This window comes from Crotalus tigris, unplaced genomic scaffold, assembly GCF_016545835.1.
Source record: "Crotalus tigris isolate CLP2741 ecotype Arizona unplaced genomic scaffold, ASM1654583v1 scf7180000018548.2558034, whole genome shotgun sequence".
Taxonomy (NCBI): Eukaryota; Metazoa; Chordata; class Lepidosauria; order Squamata; family Viperidae; genus Crotalus; species Crotalus tigris.
In genome coordinates, this window is record NW_024097071.1 from 861411 (window position 1) to 878238 (window position 16828).

The 16828-nt window shown below is 37.2% G+C and overlaps 1 protein-coding gene across 8 annotated transcripts in view; it reads right to left on the bottom strand.

The window, feature by feature from the left end:
- ANKS1B (ankyrin repeat and sterile alpha motif domain containing 1B) overlaps window positions 1-8244 on the bottom strand; it is a 359470-nt gene extending 351226 nt beyond the window's left edge. For 7 of the 8 annotated variants that reach the window (XR_005557974.1, XM_039354033.1, XM_039354032.1 and 4 more), the window contains exon 1: window positions 5783-8244. Coding sequence is in view for 6 of the 8 variants with exons in the window: in XM_039354033.1 (XP_039209967.1) it covers window positions 5783-5916 (134 nt within the window). In the remaining 2 variants the exon portion in view is untranslated. The remainder of the gene's footprint in view (window positions 1-5782) is intronic. The other variant, XM_039354036.1, reaches the window with a different exon arrangement.
- Between the last annotated feature and the right edge of the window lie 8584 nt (window positions 8245-16828).

Sequence of the window (16828 nt, forward strand, 5' to 3'; positions counted from 1 at the left end):
GTGCCCACCCCATAAGGGGATGCATCACAAGCAATGCAGACAGGCAGGTTTTCATTGAAATGTGCAAGCACATCATTAGATGTAAGCAAGCCTTGACCTCATTGAAGCTCTTTTCATGGACTTGGGACCACTGCCAAACTGCTGCTTGTCCAAAAGCCTATGTAGTGGTTCTGCAACAGCAGGTTTGTTTGGTAGGAAAGCGTTGTAAAAATTCAAGAGACCTAGGAAAGCCTGCAACTCACTTTTAGACTTAGGGCTAGGAGCCTGCTGTATAGCTTTTAATTTAGATTCAGCAGGGTGAATACCCCGGGCATCTATTCTGAATCCCAAAAAATCTGTAGAAGTGACTCCTATCTTACATTTATCTTTTTTAAGTTTTAGGCCTGTTCTTCGGAAACGAAGCAAAACAGACCTCAATCTCTCTGCTAGATTCTGAGTAGAATTTCCAGCAATAAGGACATCATCAAAACAGGGGCAAACCCCAGGAATACCTCTGAGTGTGTTCTCCATGACACTTTGGAATATTCCAGGGGCTACATTGCAGTCTCTTGACTTTGAATGCACCTCTATGAGTTACAATAGTCTGTGCTTCAGCAACAGCTTCATCAACAGGTAACTGTTGATATGCCTGTGCCAGATCTAGTTTTGCAAAAACTTGCCCCCCTTTGAGGGAGGCCAAAATATGACTGACTACAGGTACAGGATACACGTGCTGTTGCAGTGCCTTGTTTAATGTGCATTTGTAGTCTGCACATATGCGTATGTCCCCATTAGCCTTGAGAAGCGTAACTATGGGGGTTTCCCATGGACTTGAATCTACAGGTTCCAAAATACCTTGCTGGATCAATTTATCCAGTTCAGCATCAATTTTCCCTTTAAGTGCAAAAGGTACTCTCCTTGCTTTAACCCTAATGGGTGTGATGGTAGGGTCAAGCTTCAAGGAAACTGGAGGTCCTTTGTAAGACCCCAGCTGTGGACTAAATACATCTGCAAACTCTTTGCAGACTTCTACTAGGCTCAACGTTTGCAAATTGTGCAATCCTGTAACCTGGATTCCCAAGGCCTCAAACCAATCGAGCCCTATAAGGCTCGTTCGTTCATCCCCAACAACCAATATATCCAATGGACCTTCAAAATCCTTGTGCTGTACTGTAAGGGTGGCCTTCCCCTTTACACACACCTTGGAATTTTGAAAGTCTATTAAGATTATATTGGATGGCCTAAGTTTGGCCTGGAACCCACTGCTGTTGCAAATCTTCCTAAATGTATGAATGGAAATGATTGAAAGAGCAGACCCAGTGTCCAGCTCCATAATCAAGGGAACTCCTTGTAACCTCACCTTAAGTGACAGCTTCTTTTTAAGTGGTTTGTGTGTGCCTGTTCTGCAAATACTTCTGCATGATGCACAGAAACCCACCCTGTTTTGGCTGGGGACCCTGGTATCTTTCAGATGCAATTCTTCTCGAGGTTGTGCCTTCTGGCGACCCAGACAAACGGATGCTATGTGGCCTTGCCTGCCACACGCTCTGCAGATTGCAGAACGGAACCTGCAGTCGGCCCTCTTGTGGCAACCTCCACAACCGAAGCATTTGGACGCAGCTAGAGTTTTTTCTTTGCTTTCCTTCTGTTTCCTTTCCTTGAACAGGTAAAGATGATCCACTTCATCTTCAGGATCCTCCTCCGAGCCTTCTTGGACTCCCTCATGGTGCACGGAAACTGCTTCTGGATTGTTCTTGATGGGCCGCATGTTCTTGACTGCCCCGCCTGCTGCCTCCTCAGCTGTGACCTCTCTCAAGGCATCTTGGAATGAGATATCTTCCTTTGCAAAGAGTCTCTGTTGCAAGTCTCTGTTCCTTAAACCGCATACAAAATGGTCTCTCAGCCTTTCTTCTAAGTCTTTAAATTCGCAGGGCTTGGCTGCTCTTCTCAAGGCTGCAATGAATTCTTTGGATGATTCACCTGCTCTCTGATCCCTCTGTTCAAACGTATGTCTCCATGCAATGACAGACAGCTTAGGCTGAAAATGTTCCTTTAATAACTTCTTTAAGTCTGTATATGTGACAGACTCTAGAGGAGCAGGGGCTGCCAAATTTTCCGCAATTTCAAATGCATCTTGATCACAGACACACAGCAAAGTTGCAGCCTTCAAGCCATCTTCTCTAACTTGATTCACTCTAAAGTAATTTTCTACTCTAGCGACATAAGACTCCCATCTTTCTGGGTGAGCAACGTCGAATTCGGACAACCACCCTATCTTCGCCATCCTTACTTCTACTTTTAGGAAGGGGTCTATCAGTCAGCTTACCTCCAGCGACGCTGTACTGGCAGGCCAGATGCTAAATTTAACACCGTCTCCCTTTTCTCAAGGACTCCTTGGGTAAGTCTTACAAGCCTTCTTCTTTCAGCTTGCAATCCATCCCACCTTCGTCGCCAGTGTTAAGTCCTCGAGTTAATGGTGAAAGAAGAGCACACATTCGGAAGCCAACAACTGCTTTATTCTTCTTCTGCTCACTCCAACACAACTCTGAGGCTCGCAGGCCTCTCTCACACTAAATAGAATCCCCGGGCAAAAAGGTTACATGAGATGGTGCGCTTTCGTGCCTTGCGCATGCGTGCAGGCTGGCGCCACTTAGTCTGGTCCTGGGCAGCTTGCAACAGCCCAGGACCATAGCAACGTCCCAAGCCTGCTTTTGCAGGCTCAGGACACAACACCTGCCATTAATGATATGGAGAAGGAGCATGTTTTACTGGATAGGATTGAAACTGATATGCTAGACTGGATATACAAATAAAACCAGCTGATATCAAGAAACCAAAAAAGGTAACCTGGATAACTTTCTTATATTGAATTTACAAAAAGAGATTTCTTAAAGTTTTCAAGAGAGGGTGGACGCGGCCTGGGGGGAATGGGCAGGCGGTACCAATGGTTATGAATTTATTTTATCTTGTGAATTGTATTTTGTATGAATAAATGGAAAATAAAAAAAATATTAAAAAAAATACAGGAGACATATAGTTAGCTATACACTTTCACGTGTAATATTTATCACATCAGATATTTCCATGAACAGGGCATTGTGTAATTTTATTTCGTTGAAAAGAAAAATAATACTTGGAATAAATGAGCATTTTTCTTGTACAAACATAATTTTTGCTAAAGCCATGAGAGGCAGAAACCTCTACTTTTTTCCCATGCAAAGGTAGGAAACTTCAATTCACTGAAGTCTACCTGTAGTATACTAAATAACAGTTAAGAATTCTGTTTTAGAACTGATTATAGCAAAAACTACTGAGACTCTTGAGAAAGGGAAAAAAAGAATACCACCCCCCCCCCTTTAATAAACCCTGCTAAAACTTCAGTAACCTTCAGAAAGGGTTTTTTTTTTAACCTTGTAGTATTATTATCATTCCCACTTCCAGGATTTATACTATCAGCTGCTAGTGATCTGAGGAAGCGAATTTGATCAGCTTTTAATTTTATGTCCCATCCTTCCAGTGATTTAATCTGTATTCCATAGATCAAAAACTCCTAATGTTTCATAGGTTTCCAAAATCAAAACCTCTTGGTTAAATGTTTAACTTTTTTTTTTAGATGTTCAATAATGTAAGGTATTTTATGTTCCAAATAACTGGCTTTATTAATTTTGTATTTACAGCATAACCTGAATTCAGTATTACAGGAAATATATTATATTCCCTCTTGATTTTTTCCATGGATGTCAATACTCAAATACACAGCTGAAATCTGAAGGTTGTCTGAAGTTGTCTGAAGGTTGAATCATTGCAACTGGACTAATTTTTTGTTGTTAGTTTGAGAGACGTTTCACTGCCTATCCAGGCAACTTCTTCAGTCATAGCAAGGCAGTTGGGCAGAGAATCGTTAGAATGTACCAACTCCTACCACACCAAACTCCGGGATTTCCTCCCCAAGTGCATTGCAAAATTTCTTTACCTTCACTTTCGGAAAGATAAAATAATGATATTACCAAGGAAAGTTAAAACCATTAATATTTATTTAAATTAATGTGTAATATAATTCACATTTTATATCAATACATATTCTAATTAACTTATAAGTAATGCATAGGAAAAATGATTAACCACCTAACAGGTTGATCTTGGAATATATATTTGCTATACTATTATCTGAATACTTAGAAATTAGAAACAGTTTTTCTAAAATGAATATACATATTTTTAAAAATATAAATTTCTGCAGTTTATGCTGTACTTTGTTTTTAAATGCCAAAGGAGAGAACATATAATTGTTTAATTTAACAAAACATTTTTGTGGGTTTAATTAAAAATGTCTATAGAAAGTAATGTATTTTTCTAAATTTATTAATCATCACTTTTTTATAAAGTTACACAAAGTTTGTAATAAATATATTCCTTCAAAAAGATTTGTACAGCTACCAATCTACTGTTAATATTCAAGCAAATCTTACCCAAATAATAATTACAGTAAAGATAGATGAGTTACTATGAAATGATGAACATTACATATAAAAAATGTAGATGTGTACACAAATGCTACAAATAAATTCAAAATGTATTTAAATTGCTCACATTATATTACTCTTTTTACTTAGGTTATATATTGTATTAAAGTTACTATATAACATGCTACATGTATGCTAAGAAAAATTCTGCTATTACCACTCTGAAAAATTGCATAGCTAACTAAACTACTACTGATTATAATTAAAAATGAAACAATTAAAAACCATTTTAAACATTGTATTTGTAGAGATAAATGCAGGTTGACAAAATGTGAAGAATCCTTGAAAATTAAATGCTCTTTTTACCTATTACTGAAACAATTTTCATTACTTCAAAATATTTTTATTTGTTCTGATGATGCACTTGAATTATTAGTTAAAATTTTAGGTTAATATGCCATGATGTTAGTGTAATTCTATTTTTTTTAAGTATGCTGAATTCTTTTGACTAGTTAAACAGCTATGAAAAACACTTTACCCACGGTATACTTAGCCTTATATCATTAATGTCTCATATTAACATAACTCTACATGTTACACACTTTCTGAATTAAAAGTTTGTTGCCTCCTTCTAAAAATGCTTACTAATCCAGTTCTGCATAGTTCTAGAAACCTTGATCACCTGCTGCACACAATGTACACCAATTTTTAGAGACAGCCTCTCAGTTGGAGTTCAAATGGTTTCACAATATGCCACATTACCACATCATATACCTGATTTATCCTGGAAAAGCCATCAGCACAGAATTTGCTACAGTTACGAATAGTAAGTCTACATAGCAGGACTGCAAAAATCTGGATGACCTCTAGGTGGCAGAAAGGGGATACAGAAAACCTTTATATCTTTTCTGACATGTAGAAGTCAACCAGAGTTTTGCAGCCCTGATCTGGCAGTCCTACATGAGTAGGGAGATTGGGTAATTTGGGGGGGGATGGATGGTCATAGAGATTTCTTTTAAAAATGAAAGAAATAATACCAGTGTGTACATAAGAGTGCCCAATACATGCCAAAGTTCTGTATTGGTAAAAGAAACCCACCCAATCAAATACTTTCTGACGCATTGGCAGAAAGAAACCCAAAGACTACTGCCTTAATGTCATCATAGGTAATGACACAAACCTCTTTCCACACCTGAACATGCTCAGAAGATAAACCGGTTTTTTGGTTACTAGTCATAATAGATACCAGAATGAAGAGGAAGATAAAGATGATGATGAAGAAGATGATGATGATAATGAGAAGGTTACTATCCCAGACCTGGTGGGAAACGTATCCCTACCTCAGCAAGTTGGATAAAGGAATAGGTCCAGATCCACTGCCCAGGAGCCCTCCTTTTCTGCCAGCCAAGAGTTTCTCCACCAAAGCCACATTCCCAGTGCGAGCCGCTTCTAGCAGTTCCTGGTCCTTGCCCATGGTCGGGAATCATCAGCGAATCTTATTGCCCACCCGACAACCCTTCCAGAAATGCTGCGCGTTTACCCCCGTCTCCCCATTCAGCAACCCTCGCCAGAAAAACAATCTTCCCGGCTCTCCATTCAAGCGAACTGAGCAATAAGGTTATTTCCCACAGCCTTCACCGACTAGCGGAAAGCGGAGGAAGAGGGGGGGGGAAAGCACCCCTCGCTAGACAGTTTCTGGGTGGAGTGTGGAAGAGAAAAGAAGCTACGGGAGCCTTCCACAGATATGTTAGCTCAGAGAAGAGGAATGGAGAACTCAGCTCCTCCGCCAGGCTGAAGCAGGTTAAGAATGAAGAAGGCATCGAAGACCACAGCAGGGCGTGATGTGGGAGGCGCAGCCTTGGCTATCTAGGCCGGTTGCTGAGGAGACAAGAGTTCTCCGCTTCTGAATGGCTGGCCGGCCTACTGCGCCCCCCTCCTCTATTTCCCTCCCATTGGCGTGCCCTTGCCCTCGATCCTGACGCAATGGGGATTCTGCTGCCCTGCCTGAGCTATCCAGCCCTCCCAAATAGCGGCGGTGGCACCAACAAGCAGCTCACCTCGCGCTCTACTGCGGTGTCGCGCGCGAATGCGCGCGCTTCACTACAGACGTCGTCGCGCGCACTGATGGAGAAGAGCTGCTGAGTATAGCGAGCTGCGCGCGCTCACTCTACCTCCCGCAGACTTAACCTTAGGAATCGGGCTGATGGAGAGGAAGGGAGAAGGCTGGAAGGAAGTGGCGCCGGCAGAGTCTCTAATGGGAGTCGGCAGCGTTTCTCTGACAGGAGGATTACTCCGGAAAGTAAACAAAAATGATTCAACGAAGGATGGATGATGTGCTATTGCGACGACTAACGTTGTTACGGGAGTGGCGAGGAAGGGTAACACTGGCTGCGGTTCGAAAAAATGAAGTGTAATCGAAGACCACTCCAGTTTTTCATCTTACTATAAAATTAGTTGAGATTTTAAGACACGTCTATACATTTAAATGAATGTCCTTTTGTTTCAACCCTGCTGATTTTTTTTAAAAAAGTACACCTTAGAAACTACTATCTCTGCCTTCCATATTTTTTCCCTTTATGCCCCCCTTTTTTGTAATTGGTCACCACGAAGATGAGCCTTCTGAACAGTTTTAGGAGGACAATTATTTTTAAAAGATTGTATTTGGGAAGTATGAAGAATTAGAGGGAAAAATTGACCAGTTAAACACCAGGGCATATAACATCCATTCTACAAATATGAAAGTACATTTCAGGATTGTGTATTTTTCTTGAGTGAAGGGCCAGAATTGTCATATGAATGATATCTTGGAGAGTGCACTCCAAAAAATAAGGCCAATTTAAAAAAACTTAATGACGCTAGTCTACAAGCTTATATTTCATTTAAATTAAATAAAACAGTTAATATGATTACTATACTTTTTATATATTAATTCTAATTTACTCCTAGGAAATTAAAAGTTAAAATCCATAAGTAGTTGTTGGAGGGCTGTGCTCTAAATATATATACTTTTACAACCTTCCTGTTTATTGTTAAAATCGGATTGCTTCCAATTATTTCTCTTAATTGCTTGTAATGCATGACATTTCAGAGTTGCTTTATTACTTAAAATATGCTAATAATGGCTAAGAACATAAGATATTTGAGGAAAGAAAAATCACAACCCAATATATTTATCTTCAAATATGATGTTATTTGCATACACTATTACAGAGGCAGGATTTAAAACTGTAACACAAAGCACGTTTAACAGAACAGGGGAATAGTCCTAATTATCCCTAACTAAAAGAAGACAATGAAAGATCATCCAGCCATTTGAGCATCTTTAGCCTAATGAATAAGATCTGTGCTAGATAACCATATTTATAAGAAACTCTGAGACTTGCTGGAAGAGAACCTCCTGGACCTAGGAGAAATACAGGTAAGGTTTCAGGGAGATTGCTTGGTGATAGCTCAAGAATAGATATACTCAAGAAAAATGTACTCATTCACCTAAGTCAGCCCTTTTTCCCTTGTTTGTAGATCAAAACAGGCATTGGACTCCATCTCTAGAAAAACTTGAAGCATCTACAATTTATAAACAGTTGTTTAGCCTATTAAATGAACTTCATAAGAATATAAGCTTGAATATAACATGAACTGTGGCTGAACATCTCTAAAATTCAATGCAACTAGTAAAGGGGTTAAACAATAGATGTCTCAAGGCATTTCCTAAACCAGTCTAAACAGAATTATTAGACCACTTTACAAAGACAATGCTGTTATACTATTGCAGATACTGGTAGGTCTTAGAAGAGCCATGGGAACAGTAGTCCATTTTTTTAAGAATACTCATTACAGATTAACTATGAGAAAACAAATATTATGCATTTTGTAAAATTCTGATGGAATGTCAAAGATAATATAATAATAATATAATACTTCATTTTAAGTACTTGGGCTTCATGCTATCTTCTTTGGGGAAGCACCATATTCATATTGTCCAGATTGCTCTGAATACTCAGATGGGTTTCCTGGCAATCCTTTTTTTTTTCACTAGAAGAGCCCAGTATGTACCAGCTGCTGTGAAGCTTTTGAAGCCAAGACATTGGCACAGGTTCTCGAAGGAGTACAATTAAATCCAGGTGTCAACTATGAGAAACGAGACAGCTCAAATTAGTTTCCTAAGAATTCCAAATAGCAAAATATGTACTTAACTCTGCTCTATGTTTGGAGGCAGGGCTTATAGCAATCAAAAGAAGGGCATGGTTGTATGTATTCAGATATTGCCTAAATCAGTGGTTCTCAACCTTTTTAATGCTGCGACCCCCAACCGGTCGTAAGTCGAGGACTACTCAACCGGTCGTAAGTCGAGGACTACTCAACTGATGCAGCACCGTTTGCAGAATGGGACTTTTGGCGGGCTCAGCAGGGCAGAGACAGCCTGGACAATTCCTATTGACTTTTGAAAGCCAATAGAATTAGACTCTATTCAAGAGAGTCTATTCTATTGGCTTTCAAAAGCCAATAGAATACAAGGGAGTAGCACAGCTAAGGAAAAGGGGAAAAAATGGCGGACTGTGTTGTTTGGTGACCCCCGTGAAATGGTCGTTCGACCCCAAATGGGGTCCCGACCCACAGGTTGAGAACCACTGGCCTAAATGCTGTTTTTCATCTCAAAGTCTGGTATATCTTACCTTGTCAGATAAATATTATTTCTCCTGGAAATTTGAAATAAATGACAAATTATGTAAATTGAGGTTCTCAGGATGCTCATAAAGCTGGGATAGGATCAGGCAATCATACTTCTTAAACAAAAAACTTGGCATAAAATTACAAAACTAATATATCAAAATGTCACCGGGAGTTCATCTGAGGAACAGAATTTTTTGGTTTAAAACAGCATTATATCTGATCCAACTTTCTGCTATGGGAAAAATGCCCATTTTAAATCCGGAACCAAAACATTTTGAGATAGATGCAACACAGTATCTTTTATTGGCATGCACAATTACAGTGATCCATGGGCTTCAGGCCAAGAGAATGTCAAAAAGCCCTGAACTAAGCAAGGTTATGGATTATATACCCCAGAAATGTTACATAGGAGTGATAAATAAAGCAATATAAATCATAATATGACCTTTACAGCCACACTGTAAGGTTTGATGGAATGACCTTACTATGATTAGACTAGTGCATCTAAATTCCATACCCCTACAAGGCTCCAAGCCCCCCTCCTTTTACTGATATTAGCCCTTTCTAACATAAACAATGTGCTCAAGGCATGCCTAAAACTCATAGTCTTCTAGTTCCTATCCCAGTGCCTTTAGCCACTACACCAAACTGCCTCTTATTATACTCTTATTATAATGTGTCTTTTCACACCAAGAAAAAAGTGACAATCTGTTAGCAGTTCCCTTTCCCCCCAGAGTCATATGGCAGAGTCATCTGCTACATCTAATATACAGTCCAGAACCATAAGGAAAGGGTAGACTATTTGTCCCCTATATTACAGTGTTAGAGTGTCTTTACCTTGTTGTGGCTTAATATTTTATCAACAGCAGTGTTGGTATAATTATACCAGACATGGAGTCTGGTATAACTTGTTTAAAAATAGATATTTACAATTACAAACATTCTCCTTTATTGATATATTTACAGTTTATTTTCTGGTGGAAAAATTATAAAAATATTTTTTCATGTAATTCAGTTAATAAATCTCTTGATTTACAGGCTGGAAATTATATCACAGGTAATCCTTCTATTAACTGTGAAGCTGGCTAAATTCAAGGATTCACATGCAGTCAAACACAACTATATTGTGTTCAATTAAATGTCAGATAAATCTTTCAGCAGCAAAATGTCAGACTGACCACATACAAGATGCTAATTTTATACTTCTTAGGAGTTGTTAGGGTGCTAACAAATGGAACTAGCCAACTTCTCCTTATTTTCCTCAATAGATCTCCATCATTACTGGATTATTCTTTATACTTTGAACTTTACACAATAACCACAATAATGTTATTTCAAAAATGTTCATTAAATTGTCTATCTTTATGTTAAACACCAGGTTTCATCAAGATGACTCTTTTTAATAAATTAAAGGATTCTTGCTTTGAGATGGGCTGCTTACCAGTCCTTAATGACCTGTCCTCCTACTGGAGCCTCCATTTCAAGGCCAGGCTGCCACTGAGGCAAGCTGAAGTCAAATCAAAGAGTTAATGTAAGAAAGTAATATTTTTCAGTAGAAAATAGATTAAGCTCTCCTCTATACAAATGTTCTATGTCAAGGAAGAAAAGCCTGAAGGAGGTCGATCATCTATAGCAGTGGTTCTTAACCTTTTTGAACGAATCGTCCCCTTGAGCCAATGAGGGAGTTGTCATCGCCCCCCTCCCCCAATATAACCTCTCAATCACAACATAGGAAATAATTCTTCAATTTATCCAAACACTTTTTTTGTTTTCTTTAAAATTGTCATCAGGACATATCGATGCAAATAATTTATTTCCAGTCTTTTTCCCATATCTCAACTGTGTGAAAAATTTTGGTGCCACCCGTCACTTTATTCCCAAACTTCGTGATACATGTATTTCATTATTATCTTATTTATTCAAGACACTTAAATGTAATGACCACAAAATTCAATTGCAAGAAAGTGAAATGCCCGAAAAGAAAAACAGTAACATTTAATGATTGAATTACAAGTGAAATTTAAGACGCAAAAAGAAATATAAAAAGGCATAAGAACAAGGAAGAAAGGAAAGCGATGGCATTAATTTTGGTGTAAATCTACCTCTTTCAGGTTCCTCCAAGATCTAATTTTGAGTTAACAAATAGCGAAACAAACAAATCTGGCAAAAGTGTTCCAGTTAGACGAGACAAGAGAAGATAGTGACTACAGAAACTGCATGTACCAAAGGACTGTGTGTTCAGCTGTAAGAATGAAAAGGTTATCCTTCTATAGCTGTGCATTGCAAGCATCAAGCTCCTTAAAAGAAAAGCACAATCAAAGAAACAAGATTCACATGGATTTTCTTTAATGAGTTTTAATACCAAGAATTAGGAGTTAGAGTACAGAATCTCGAGAACAGAGATATGAATCCTCCAACCTCCTTTATTAGTGAGTTCATTAATCCTGGGTCTCTTTGAAGCTTTTGATTTTTTTTTCTTTCAGTCGTTTTGCATGACAGGATAAGAACTGGTTTCTTTATAAGCCTAAAACTATCTCTCCAATCTGTTGAATATCTGTATCTAGAAGAGATACTGCACCTTGTCTCTCAGTCTCAGCAGAACCTCTTACTGCAAAAGATATGGCTTGAAAGCTACTGACTGCGGCATGGAAATCAATGCGTTATTGCTGAGTAAGCAGAGACTGTAGGAGTAAAGAAACCTAGATCCCAGGATGCAAGTTCATTGAGTGAACTGGGAAAATGAGAGTTTGATAGAAGAAGACCCTAACATATCTTGGAGAATCCCTAACATATTTTCTATCAGTGATATGCATGTGACAGGTTGAGAGCTTGAGAAGAGAACAACAACGAAAAAAAGAAATAACAGCCTTTAAATATGTGTTTCCTTAGGAAATAAAAGTAAAGATGAAGAGACAAGATTAATCATTTCTGACTTGCAATGCTTGTAGCATGTTTGTGTTCCTACATGAAAATAAATTGACATATTTGCAGTACTGTATGTATAAATTTGAAGTTATGCGTGAAGAAAAAGTCAGAAGGTTGCAGCAATAATTGACCATACTTCGAAAGAATGAAGATATATCAGATTAAACAAAATAAGCACTAAAGCTGAGCCTGTCAAAGGAATCAACTGCCCAGAAGTAAGACAAGGAAAGAAATAAACTCAGTTTTCAGAGTGGTGGCTGGAAATAGGAGACATAAAAGCTATTTTGCACTTTTGAAACTAAGAAATTCCAGTCTTCATAAAAGAAACGGATTGTGAGTCAAGAAAGAAAAACAGATGATGGTAGGATGCAGAGTGGCTGAATCTTCACCCTACAGAAAACAAAGAGAAGACTCATAATGGTTTGTAATTTGCTATTACAAGAAACTATAGTAAAAGAAATGTGTGATTATTAGAACTGTTACCTTGTAAAGTATAGTGTGAGGAACATGTATCAAATCCACTAGTAGTTCACTATTCCAGCTATTCAATAGAAGAATAGATGGACAATTCTGATCTTGTAAGGAAAAGCTACAACTTATCACCATGGACTTTGAAAATCTAGGAAAGCTCAGGTACTTGGGGTCTCAAGAGATTTTTACATGTATCCATCTAATCTACAGAGTTCAAAGAAAATATTAGAAATAAATGCCTGGCTGCACAAATAGATTCAAAGGAAGAGATTTGGGTTTCTGAGATCATAATTAGAGATAACTAAATGGTGGACTACTGACACAAAATGGGTTGCTTCTCAGGAACAAGTAAAAATGTGTGGAACATATAAACATGATAGAATATTTGTAGCTCAGAGTTGAACTGGGAAGTCCCTGATGCTCTCTGAGCTTGGTTGTTTTCTTGCATATATTTCATTACCGAACTAGGTAACATCATCAATGCTAGTAGGAAATTCCAGAATTCCAGGTCTGTAAGCTCGTTAAAAAACACCCTGGAAGAAGAAAATGACAAATTATTTCCTGTATTATTGTCAAGAAAACCGTATGGTTTTGTTCATCTAAATCTGAAGGAGATACAAAGAATTCAAAGTTTTTAACTTTAACCAAAAAAATACATTTATCTTTTTAACAGCACGTTACCAATTGTTTACAATAAATCAATATACTACATAGTCATACCTAAATATCCAATATGGAATCATAATGTCAAACACTGTATTTGCTTTGAAGAATTTTAATTTTTGCTGCCAGCTTCAACAAATGCTATTTTTGTTTTAGTAGTGGAAATGATGAAATGTGGAGAAAGAGAGGAAGATTTTTTTAAACAAGTAATATGAGATACAAATATGTAATAATTATGTGTAACAGTATGTGGCTTGATCACTTGATGAACAGTGTGTGGCTTGACTCACTAAATCGGCTTTTGAAAAACCTAAATCATTAATTATATAAGATGGACTGGAGGATCTTATTTTATGATATAGAATTGAATTAATTTATCATTAGGTCCACTATTATCTTAGCAACTGATGATAAAATGAAATGGCTTCAAACGTTTAACTAAAATATGTCCTATTGCTGAATATGCTACCTTCACATGTTTGTTAGCATAGGAGTGTCTGCAGCGGTGTGTCATTGGCTTCAAAATGGCAGGTGTAACCAGGCAATTGAAACTTGCCCACCTCCATTTTTACGTGAATTCAACATGTGTGATGCACATTAAAAAGGGACAGGGTTCCAGGTGTTTGGTTGCCTCAGAAGCCTGCATTTTGCTTCTAGAAGAAAGTAAGATATAAATAACCAAATCCCAGGACCAACTTCATAGATTCCTCATTATAGGAGTAGATGCCTCCTTCAATTGATTATAACTGAAGTAAGAGTAAATAGTACCAATTCTAAAGATGTTATTGGATATATTAATTGAAATATATTCAAATAATTCTGGAATACACTGTTTTAAATTTAGGAAACAATTGAATCAGCAGTTGTACTGGTTTTATTTTTTTATTGCTTAATGATGTATGCTGATGATGTAGAGCTAATAAGTTATTTAGCTATATGGAGAAACATTGGAAATAATACAATCAAGTGAATTATGTCATAGCCAGAAGTTAGGATTAAGATGAATATAAAATCTGGGATTTTTGACATCTAAACATTACATGATACTTTCTAATACATGACTGATCTATTGGAAATGACCTGAAAAAGAGAGCTGAGGTTTATTTATTTTTATATTTATATATACATATGAAAGTATGAAGCTGTGCATTGAATAAATGCAGTTCTAAAGTACATTAGACATGAATTTCTATAAGTAAGAAACATGATTAATATTGGAAAGTTTATTTAAATAGCTTGTGCAAAGGTTAATTACCAAAATGGTCTTAGGAAAGAAGACTCTTGAGAGCAGGAATTTTTTTTAAATCCAGCATTAAGAAAAATGAAGTGATATAGTTGTATTCTACTTTCATTACTGTTGTTATATTGAAAATAAACAAAGATAGAAACTGTTATAGTGTACTGTTATAGTATACTTGATGCTAGCCAGTAGATTAATACTATTAGATTAAATACAGATAAGAAAAATATTCTTTGGTTGATAAATTATTCTCAATAAACTTCAACAATGCCCACAAAGATGTTCTCAAATATTCCAAATGTCCTTACCTGCTCCCCAAAGTTTGCTATGGTATCTTTTTCATTATAAAACTATGTATAATATTTTGATGTAGAAACTAATTTACTTATATTACTGAAACAACATAGGCTTTTAGCACTTTTCATTAATCCCTAAGGAAGTTAAAATTTCTGCTTCTCTGTTAGTTTGCAACGAAACTACTGTTTATAATTGCTTTACAGATCACAGATTATCACAATAAAATGACCTGTAGAAATTGACATATTTGTTCCCTCACTTTTGGATGCTAATAGCAATAGCACTTAGGCTTATATACTGCTTCATAGTGCTTTACAGACACCTCTAAGCAGTTTACAGGGTCAGCATATTGCCCCCAATAATCTGGGTCCACATTTTAGGAAGGTTGAGTCAATCCTGAGCCAGTCAAACTCCTGGCAGTCAGCAGTGAGTTAGCCTGCAATACTGCATTCTAACCACTGCGCCACCACTGCTCAAAGTTCTGATGTCAAATATGCTGTAAACCAGGGGTCTTCAAACTTGACCCTTTTATGACTTGTGCAATTCCCAGAATTCCTCAGCCAGGCATGCTGGCTGAGGAATTCTGGGAATTGAAATCCATGAGTCATAAAAGGGCCAAGTTTGAAGACTCCTGCTGCAAACTCATTAGGGAAGTATATCTATATTGCAGTGGAGAATTGCTAACAAAATTGGCATATATTACAGGGAGGATAAGTAAGTATTGTGGATGATGTAAGGTTCTATATTATTTTTTTAAGTGTAAATATGGACTTGATCAAGGTCAAAGTCAAGATCAGTTTCCCCAGAATAAGGATGGCATATAAATAAATAAACAAATCCATCCATAATTTCCAGTTTTTGTTTTAAATAAATCTTAAGCCATTTATCAAAGGTGAGATATTAAGTAAAATCTGTGGTCACTATTCGTTCTTTCTTTTTGTAAGAAAAGTCTGTTCTTCCTTTTCAGTGTTTTTATCCAAATGAATCAACAGTATTAGCACTAATTGACATATATGTTTTGATCAGAAATAGGATCACCCTAAGGCAGGGAGAAAATTCCCATCATCTAAGACTCACAATGTCAGGGAAAAATGTCAGTCATTTCCCAATTAATGTGGTAAGCACAATGTTGCAATTAGGTCAGGAATTTTAATCTGACTTTATTACTTGAAATTGAAGCACAAATAATTGAGACAGAGAATACAGGAAACATTTTAAGAACCAAAATTATCTCTTTCTTGCTTGTAAAGGTATACAAAACAAAAATTCATTCTGTTCCTGTAATTTTCCTTTAGAAGAATAAAATAATTCTGTATATGCACTGACAAATTTTTAATGTACAGGACTAGTAAATACATCATAAACTGATAGAAAAAACATTTAATTATATAAAAAAATATATAAATTTTATTTAATTATATAAAAGTCGATGTTAGTAAATCAGCTTCCTGATTACCCCCAGGGTAGTGAACAAAAAACTTTTGGTAACAAAGATTTTTATTTTATCAACTTCCAGTTTGCCGCGTGGCCACCATGTACGCCTGGGAGACTTGCTCTCCCTTGTTCAGTTTTGGATCACTGGGGGGCCCTGAAAAGGGCTGAAAGTTGCCCCGAAGAGGTGACCAGCGAGGGGCTCTCGCTGGATCGGGGGAGAGCAGCAACTCTCCCATTGGAGCTGGTGATCCCTCCAAATTGGCGGATGAAAGGACTGGCCATAGAAATATGGCTCGTCCCTAGGCTGTGGACAGCTGAAGCCACACTACCATTTGGCAACTTCAAAGCAGCGTGGAAAGGACTGAGTAAGATCTACCTCTCTTAAATCCTAATTGCTTTTTTGTACCTATTCAAGCTGCTAAAGTACTTTCCCCCCGTGGAGAGGGAAGGGGGATTTTAGCCCTCCCTCTAAAAACAGCGGTGATTGAATATACAGGGGAGTTTTTGAAAACGTTGAAAAAATAATTGGATCCCAATTGGAACTTTATTTCCTAAAGCTTATGGATTAAAAGATTTTTGATTATCTACTTTTTACTTACTATTTTTATTTGAAAGTCTGGGTTTTTCCTCTTAAAATAGAAGAAAAAACCAATAGGATTAAAATAACTTTGAGATTTAAAGGAAT